An 8913-nucleotide genomic window follows, 5' to 3' on the forward strand; every position below is an offset into this window, starting at 1 on the left:
ACTCTGTGCTCCTCTCCCTGCTTGATGCTCCTGTTCCAGCCTCTGGCCCCATCCATCCATAACTATCTGTTCTATTTCCCTTTCCTACCTGTCCCTACTAGTCTCTCAGTCTGCATCTAATCTCTGTGGTTTTACAGATTTTATCCTGGTTACCAATGACTGAACAACCAGTATCCCCACAAAAGGAAATTAATACCATATTTGTCTTTCTGGGTCTGGTATACCTCACTCAGATAATGTTTTCAAGTTCCAATGATTTCTCTGTTAAGTTCATGATTTCATTCTCTTAATAGATGAGAAATACTCCATTGTGTAAATGTACCACGTGTTCTTTATCCATTCTTCTGAAGAGGGACATCTAGGTTGTTTCCCGATCCTGGCCATTACGAATAAAACAGGAAAGAACATAGTTGAACAAGTATTTCTGTGGCAGAATGAAGCATCTCAATTTCCATTTTTCTGAGAAACTGTCACACGTATTTCTATAGTGGCTGTACAAGTTTGCGCTCCCACCAACAATCAATGAATATTCTCCTTACTAACATCCTCACCAGCATGAGCTATCACTTGTTTTATTGATCTTAGCCATTCTGACAGGTGTAAGATGAAATATCAAAGAAGTTTTAATTTGCATTTCCCTAATATCTAAGAATGCTGAACGTTTATTTAAGTGTTTCTCAGGCATTTGAGTTTTTTCTTTTGAGAATTCTGTTTTGATTGGTACTTCTTTTTTTAATTGGGTTATTTGTTTTCTTGATAACTAGGATTTTTAGTGTTTTTTCTATTTTGGATATTAGCCCTCTATTGGATGTACAGTTGGTAAAAAATATTTTTACATTCTGTACACTGCTGATTTGTAAGAATAATTGTGTCTTTGTCATGTAGAAGCTTTTCAGTTTCATGAGGTCCCATTTATTATTTATCTCAGTGCTTGTGCTAACAGTGTTCACAATGTCTTTTCCATTCTAATGAGTCCAGGGCTATCCCCCTCTTTCTCTTCTGCCAGGTTCAATGTATCTGGCTTTATGTTGCAGTCTTTGACCAATTTGGAGTTGGGTTTTGTGCAGGGTGACAAGATCTATTTGGATTCTTCTACATGAAGACATTTAGTTCAACTAGCACCATTTGTTGAAGATGCTGTCTTTTTCCCTGTGTGAATTTCAGGTTTCTCTATCAAAAATCAGGCCCCATAAGTGTGGATATTTATGTCTGGGTCTTAAACTCAATTCCATTGATCAACATGTCTGTTTTGTGCCAATAATATGCTGTTTGTATTAGTATAGCTCTATCATAAAATTTGAGGTCAGGAATGATGATACCTCCAGCAGTTCCTTTATTGTTCAGGATTCTTTTAGTTATCCTGGAACTTTGTGTTTCTTTAGGAAACTGAAAATTGTGCTTTCAAGATCTGTGAAAAGTTGTGTTGGAATTTAGATGGGGATTGCTTTGAATATATAGTTTGCTTTTGGTAAAATGGACATTTTTACCATATTAATCCTACTGATCCATGAGCATGGGAGATCTTTTCATTTTCTGATGTCTTCTTTGGTTTCTTTCTTCAATTTCTTAAAATTTTTAGTATATGTGCTGCTGAAGCGAGCACAATTTCTTAAAATTTTTATCTTACACGACATTCACTAGTTTGGTTAGAGACATCCCAAGATATTTTATATTATTTCTGGCTATTGAGAAAGGTATTGTTTCCCTGATTTCTCTTTCAGTCTGTTTGTCATTTGTATATAGGAAGGCTATTGATTTTTGTGAGTCAATTTTTGTCCAGCTACTTTGCTGAAAGTGTTTATCAGCTGTAGGAGTTCCCAGGTAGAATTTATGGGGTCACTTATGTATACTATCATAGCATTTGCAAAAAAAAAAAAAAAAAAAGATACTTTGCGTTGCTCCTTTCCAATTTGTATCCCCTTGACCTCCTTCAGTTGTCTTATTGCTATAGCTAAGACTTCAAATACTATACTAAATAGGTATGGAAGGAGTGAGCAACCTTGCCTTGTTCCTGATTTTAGTGGAATTGCTTTGAGTTTCTTTCCATTCAGGCTTATGTTGGCTATGGGCTCATTGTAAACTGCCTTTATTATATTGAGTTATGCCCCTTACATTCTCAAAAATCCTGACTTTTATCACAAAAGGGTGTTGGAATTTGTAAAAGATGATCATGTGGGTTTTTCTTTCCGTTTATTTGCATGGTGGGTTACACTTATTGATTTTCCTCTATTAAACCATCCCTGTATCTCTGGGATGAAGCCTACTTTGATCACAGTGGATGAACATTTTGATGTGTTAATTTAGATAAGGGTTTGTCAATCTTACAGATTTCCTCAAAGAACCAACTCTTTGTTTTGCCAAATCTTTGTATTTTTTTGTTTTTATTTTATAGATTTAAGCTCTTAATTTGATTATTTCTTGCCATCTCCTTTGGGGTATGATTTCTTCTTTTTGTTCTAGAGTTTTCAAGTGTGCTATTAAATTACTAATCTGAGATCTCTTTAGTTCTTTATGTCAGCACTTAAAGTGCTATGAACTTGTCTTACAACTGCTTTCACTGTGTCCCATAACTTTGGGTATGCTATATATTCGTTTTCATTCAAGTCAAGAAAAATCTTTAATTTCTTTCCTGACTCATTTTTTTCACTAAGTATTGAGTTATTCAGTTTCCATGAGTTTGTAAGTTCTCTGTTGATGTTGAGATCCAGCTTTAATCCATGGTAGTCAGATAGGATGCAGGGTGTTATTTCAAATCTTATTGTATGTTAGGGCTTTTGTGTCTGAGAATGTGGTCCATTTTGGAGAAAGTTCCATGAAGTTCTGAGAAGGAGGTATATTATTTTGTGTTTGGGTGAAATGTTCTGTAGATATCTGTTTGTAACACAAAATCTAATAGGACTTAAAAAAAAAAAAAAAAAAAAAAAAAAAAAAAAAAAAAAAAAAAAAAAAACAGAGCCAGATACTGGGGTAAATGCTGAAAGATCTGAAAGACAGAGTAACAAGCCACTGCCACATCTTACCTCACCAACTCCATGAATCCTCTGACTGAAATTCTGAGTCCTCACTGGAAAGGCTCCAGGCTAAAAAGCTTCAGCTGAAAAGGTTCTAGTTCCTAACTCCTCGTGCCCTATATTCCTTTCTCCACACAGCCGTATTACTTCCTTCTTAGTGCTGGGATTAAAGGTGTGTGTACCTCCCAAGTAGGCGAGCAAAGACATGAAATTCCAAGTGCTGGGACTGAAGGTGTGTGCCACCACTGCCTGGCTCTGTTCCTCTCCTAGACTGAGTCGATCTCATTCCGGGATGGCTTTGAACTCACAGAGATCCAGACAGATCTCTGCCTCCCAAGTGCTAGGATTAAATGTGTATGTCACAACTTCCCAGCATCCCATTTGACCTTTAGGCAAATTTTATTAGGGTACCTAATATATCACCACATCTCTTAGGACCATTTGGTTTTTAACTTCACTTAGCTCCAGCCTATCTATTTAATTTTCATCTAGATGACCTGTCTATTGGCAAGAGCAAGGTATTGAAGTTAGCCATCATCAGTGTGTGAGGATCAATGTTTGATTTTAGCTGTAGTGGTGTTCTTTCATGACTTTGGGTACCCTTGTGTTTGGTACACAGAGCTAAGATTTGCAATGTCCAATCAACTAACCTGGGCTATAGGAACTCACAGAGTCGGAAATGACAACTAGGAAGCCTACATGGGACTGACCTAGGCCCTCTAAATACATGTGACAGCTGTGTAGCTTAGTCTACTTGCAGAAGTCCTAACAGTGAGAGCAGCTGCTATCCCAAATGCTTTGGCTGGCTTTTGGGAACCTACCCTTATACTGGGTTGGCTTGCCCAGCCTTAATACAAGGTTCTTAGTCCTACCTCAACTTGATATGCCATGTTTTGTTGATATCCCTGGGAGACCTGCTCCTTCTGTACAGAAACAGAAGAGGAGTGGAGGAGTAGAGGGGAGATATGAGGAAGGAATAAGAGGAGAGGAGGTAGTAGAAAAAAATTAAAATAAATAAATAAATGAATGAATAAATAAATAAAATATCCTGAGGGGGAAAAAAATAAAAAAGAATTGCTATGTCCTCTTGGTGGATTTTTGATGAATTTGTAGTGTCCTTCCCTATCTTCCCTGACAAATTTTTGTTTGCAGTCTATTTTATCAGATGTTAAAATAGCTACACCAGCTTGCTTCTTAGGTCCCTTTGCTTGAAGTATCTTTTCCCCATCCTCTTACCCTAAGATGATGTCTGTCTTTGATGTTAAGGTGTCTCTTGGAGGCAACAGAAAGATGGATCCTGTTTTCACGTTCATTTCTTTAGGTCTGTGTCTCTTCACTGGGGAATTGAGATCATTGGTTTGGAAAGATATCAATGAAGAGTTTTGTTGATTCCTGTAACTTTCTCATTGTGTTGGTAGTGGGGGGGGGAGAGAGAGAGAGAGAGAGGAGAGAGGAGAGAGAGGGGGAGGGAGGGAGGGAGGGAGGGAGAGGGAGAGGGGGAGAGAGAGAGTTTTAATGTGGCTAACCTCTTGAAGTTGTAGTTTTCCTTCTAAATCTTTCTGAAGGGCTGGATTTTAGACAGATGTTGCTGAAATTTGACTTTATTGCTGGAACGTGGTGGCAAAGGCCTGTAATCCCAGCATTCAGGAAGCAGAGACAGTCAGATCTTTGTGAGTTTGAGGCCAGCCTGGTCTATAGAATGAGTTCCAGGTTAACCAAGGCGACACAGAGAAACTTCATCTTGGAAACCCCAAATTAATTAAGACATAAATTTGATTGTGTCATGGAATGTCTTATTTTCTCCATCTATGATGATAGAAAGTTTTGCTGCGTATAGTAGTCTGGGCTGTAATATGTTGTCTCTTAGAATCTGAAACACATCTGCCCTGTCCCTCTGGCTCTAGGGTCTCTATTGAGAAGTCAGGTGTTATTCTAATATATCTGACTCTATATGTTACTTAGTCCTTTTCTCTTGCAGTTTTTGATATTCTTTCTTTGTTTTGTGTATCTAGTGTCTTGATTATTATGTGTTCAGGGGACTTTTTTTCTGGTCCAGTCTATTTGGTGTCCTGTATGCTTCTTATATCTTGATAGACATCTCTTTCTCAGGTTAGAGAAATTTTCTTCAAAAATTTTGTTGGAAATATTTTCTGTGCCTTTGACCTGGGTTTCTTCTCTTTCTTCTATTCCTAATATTCTTAGATTTGGTCTTTTCATAGTGTCCCAGATTTCTTAGATATTTTGTCCTAGGACTTTTTTAGTTTCAACATTTTTTAACCAAAGTATCTATTTTTTTAAATCATTTCTTCAATGCCTGAGATTCTTTCTTCCATCTCTTAGATTCTGTTAGTGGGGCTTTCCTCTAAGGTTCCTGTTCAAATTCCTAAATTTTTAATTTCCAGATTTCCCTCAGTTTTTTGTTTTCTTTGATTCTGTTATCACTTCCAGGTCATGATCTGTTTTATTCATTTCCTTTCACTGGGGTGTGTGTGTGCGTGTGTGTGTTTTCACAGGTTTCATTAAGGGATTTATTCATTTCCTCTTTAAGAACCTTGTCTTTTTCTTATGCTTCATATATGTTGAACTTCTTGGGGCCTATTGTGATGGCATTGTGTGGCCTTAATGGAGACATATTGTCCTAGCTGTTATTATGTTTTGCACTGGTGACTAGGCATCTGGATTTGGGAAGATTGTAATTCTAAGTGATGACATCTGGGTTTGTATTTGTTGGGTAGGTATTTTATTCCTTGATTTCTGTTGACCTCTCTGCTTCTTAGGAGAGTGTGGCGGCTGTGTATTGCCTGATAGGAAGTTCTTCAGGGATCTTGATAGGTGTGGACATTGCAGAGTTCAGGTAAACTTTGTTTCTGGGTATTGGGAGCTAACACTGAAGAATGAAGATGAGGGGTGGTCCACAGGAAGGAGGGAAGCAAGATGCTCCATAAGCATCTGCTTAGTCTCTGAGAATGGGAGAACAGACTGAGGAGAGACAACAACAGAAGACCTGATTCAGAGCTGGATTTGAGACTGGGGGATTGCACTTAGAAGACTGGAGGGAGAGGTGAAGATCTGCAGTTAGCCTACTTACTTCCCTCAGTCAGAATGGTCTGTGGGTTCCCAGGAAGTATCTGTCTGAGCTGGGGCTGGGATAAGGTAATGAGTGGGTGCAGGTAGATTAAGAAAAAAAATCTGAAGGAGGACTGCGCCTCGTCTTCCTGAAGGTTGAGAACAAAAAGAAGACGCACCTGGACTTTCCCCGGAGCTCTCTGAGTTTTTAAAGTGTCGGGGGGAGTTGGGGTTCGTAAGCCGCATTGCTTATTGAAAGTAGAGGTCACTTCTGCCTCCGTGGAAAACTTGTACCTTCCATAAGGGTTTCCTACAGAAGGCACCTGTGGTGGTTCTTTAAGCTACAAAAAATTGCCCAAGCTTGTGTGACATCAACCTTGTCAAGTGTCCATGATGCTGGGCCCTGAGGGAGGTGAAGACTACGTGGTCAAACTCCGGGGCCTACCCTGGTCCTGCTCAATTGAGGACGTACAAAACTTCCTCTCCGACTGCACAATTCATGATGGGGTCGCAGGTGTTCGTTTCATTTATACTAGAGAAGGCAGGCAGAGTGGTGAGGCTTTTGTTGAACTTGAGGCAGAAGATGATATAAAATTGGCTCTGAAAAAAGACAGGGAAAGCATGGGACACCGATATATTGAGGTGCTCAAGTCACGCAGAACCGAGATGGATTGGGTATTGAAGCACAGTGGTCCAAACAGCGCTGACAGTGCCAATGATGGCTTTGTGAGGCTTCGGGGACTCCCGTTTGGATGCACAAAGGAAGAAATTGTTCAGTTCTTCTCAGGGTTGGAAATTGTGCCAAACGGGATCACATTACCTGTGGACCCGGAGGGCAAGATTACAGGGGAGGCCTTCGTTCAGTTTGCCTCACAAGAGTTAGCTGAGAAAGTTCTGGGGAAGCACAAGGAGAGAATAGGACACAGGTATATCGAAGTGTTCAAGAGCAGCCAGGAGGAAGTTAGGCCATACTCAGACCCACCTCTGAAGTTCATGTCTGTGCAGAGGCCTGAGCCCTATGACCGACCTGGCACAGCCCGGAGGTACATTGGCATTGTGAAACAGGCAGGCTTGGATAGGATGAGGTCTGGTGCCTGTAGTGCAGGCTATGGGGGCTATGAAGAATACAGTGGCCTCAGTGATGGCTATGGCTTCACCACTGACCTGTTTGGGAGAGACCTCAGCTACTGTCTCTCAGGAATGTATGACCACAGATACGGAGACAGCGAGTTCACAGTGCAGAGCACCACCGGCCACTGCGTCCACATGAGAGGGCCGCCCTACAAAGCAGCAACGGAGAACGACATTGACAACTTCTTCTCTCCACTCAACCCCGTGAGAGTTCATATTGAGATTGGTCCTGATGGAAGAGTGACGGGAGAAGCTGATGTTGAGTTTGCCACCCATGGAGAAGCAGTGGCAGCTATGTCGAAGAAGGACAGCGCCAACATGCAGCACAGATACATAGAACTCTTCCTGAATTCCACAACAGGGGCTAGCTACAGGGCTTATAGCAGCCAGGTGATGCAGGGCATGGGAGTGTCAGCTGCCCAGGCAACTTACAGTGGCCCGGAGAGCCAGTCAGTGAGTGGCTGTTATGGGGCCGGCTACAGCAGTCAAAACAGCATGGGTGGATATGACTAGTATTGTAGGAGCATTTGAGTTATTTCAATCAAAATTTCACAGGCAGCCAATAAGCAGTCAAGAGCAGTTTATAACTCTGGAGGAAGCTGGGGGACCCACATTGCACCATGAGTTTGTGACATCTGGATTAAAAAATTTCCTCTTCAGTGTTTCTCATGCAAACTTTTCTTCTAGCATGTAATATTGAATAAACTAAAACTATTTTCTTCCGCTTTTCTCAATTAACGTTTTTGGTAGTATACTTAAGGAGTGATATTATCTGAGTTGAGTAGTTTTAAGTATGTTGAGTGGATCTTAAAGCACACCACAGTGAACACACTGGGGACATGTTCTTTTCTGGAGAACTCAAAGGTACTAGATCCCTGATGCAAAGAGAAGCATTTCTCATGTTCATTCTAGTTTATATTTTCGTTTAAATCTTTAGGTTAAGTTTAAGCTTTTTAAAAGTTAGTTTTGAGAATTGAGACACAATACTAATACTGTAGGAATTAGTGAGGCCTTGACTTAAAGCTTTCTTTGTACTGTGATTTCCTTTTGGGTGTATTTTGCTAAGTGAAACTTGTTAAATTTTTTGTTAACTAATTTTTTTTCTTAAAATACTTTTTCACAATGAAAAAAAAAGAAAGAAAAAAATCTGTGGAATCCACTGGAGTTGGGGGTAGGGGGAAGGGAGGTTGTAGCAAGTGTTCTGCTTCAGAGCTTGGGATAAGACTGGGGGATTAGATCTAGAGGAGCTGAGGGAGGAGTAAAGATCTGCAGATAACCTGCCTACTTCTCTGGCAATTGTGGCCTGAGAGTCCCCAAGGATTACCTGCTGGAGTTGGGGGTTATAAATCGATTAGTTGGGGGAGGAACTTTAGAGGGGTAGATCTGTGTAGTCTACTGGAGATGGGAGCAGAAAGGAAAGAGAGGCTGCAACAGGTGAGCTGCTACAGAGCTGGGGATGAGACTGGAGAATTCCACTTGGAGGATCTGAAGGAGGGATGAAAATCTGCAGTTAGCCTACCTGCTTTCCTGGCAAAAGTCATGTCAGTGATTCTTAATTAAGAGTCTTTTACTCCTCCCACTAAGAGGACGTCCAGTCCTATTCCTCTCTGGACATATTTTGGGTGGGCACAACTGAAGGTTTCATTGCGCTAAGTAAATACCAGGAGCCCTGACAAACACTCTTCAACTCACAGAACCTATCTGT

The 8913-nt window shown here is 40.5% G+C and overlaps 1 protein-coding gene across 1 annotated transcript; it reads left to right on the forward strand.

Annotated features, from left to right (window-relative positions):
* The first annotated feature begins 6452 nt into the window (after positions 1–6452).
* LOC114697696 (heterogeneous nuclear ribonucleoprotein F-like) lies at positions 6453–7818 on the forward strand. The gene has a single exon (XM_028875989.2). The coding sequence runs from the start codon at positions 6468–6470 to the stop codon at positions 7719–7721; it is 1254 nt and encodes a 417-aa protein (XP_028731822.1). The 5' UTR covers positions 6453–6467; the 3' UTR covers positions 7722–7818.
* Positions 7819–8913: the final 1095 nt, after the last annotated feature.

The sequence above is a fragment of the Peromyscus leucopus genome, chromosome 20 (assembly GCF_004664715.2).
Source record: "Peromyscus leucopus breed LL Stock chromosome 20, UCI_PerLeu_2.1, whole genome shotgun sequence".
Taxonomy (NCBI): domain Eukaryota; kingdom Metazoa; phylum Chordata; class Mammalia; order Rodentia; family Cricetidae; genus Peromyscus; species Peromyscus leucopus.

What these genes read in the sequence shown, in the direction of transcription:
- LOC114697696 (XM_028875989.2), top strand. Translation starts at nt 6,468, where the DNA reads ATGATGCTGGGCCCTGAGGGAGGTGAAGACTACGTGGTCAAACTCCGG.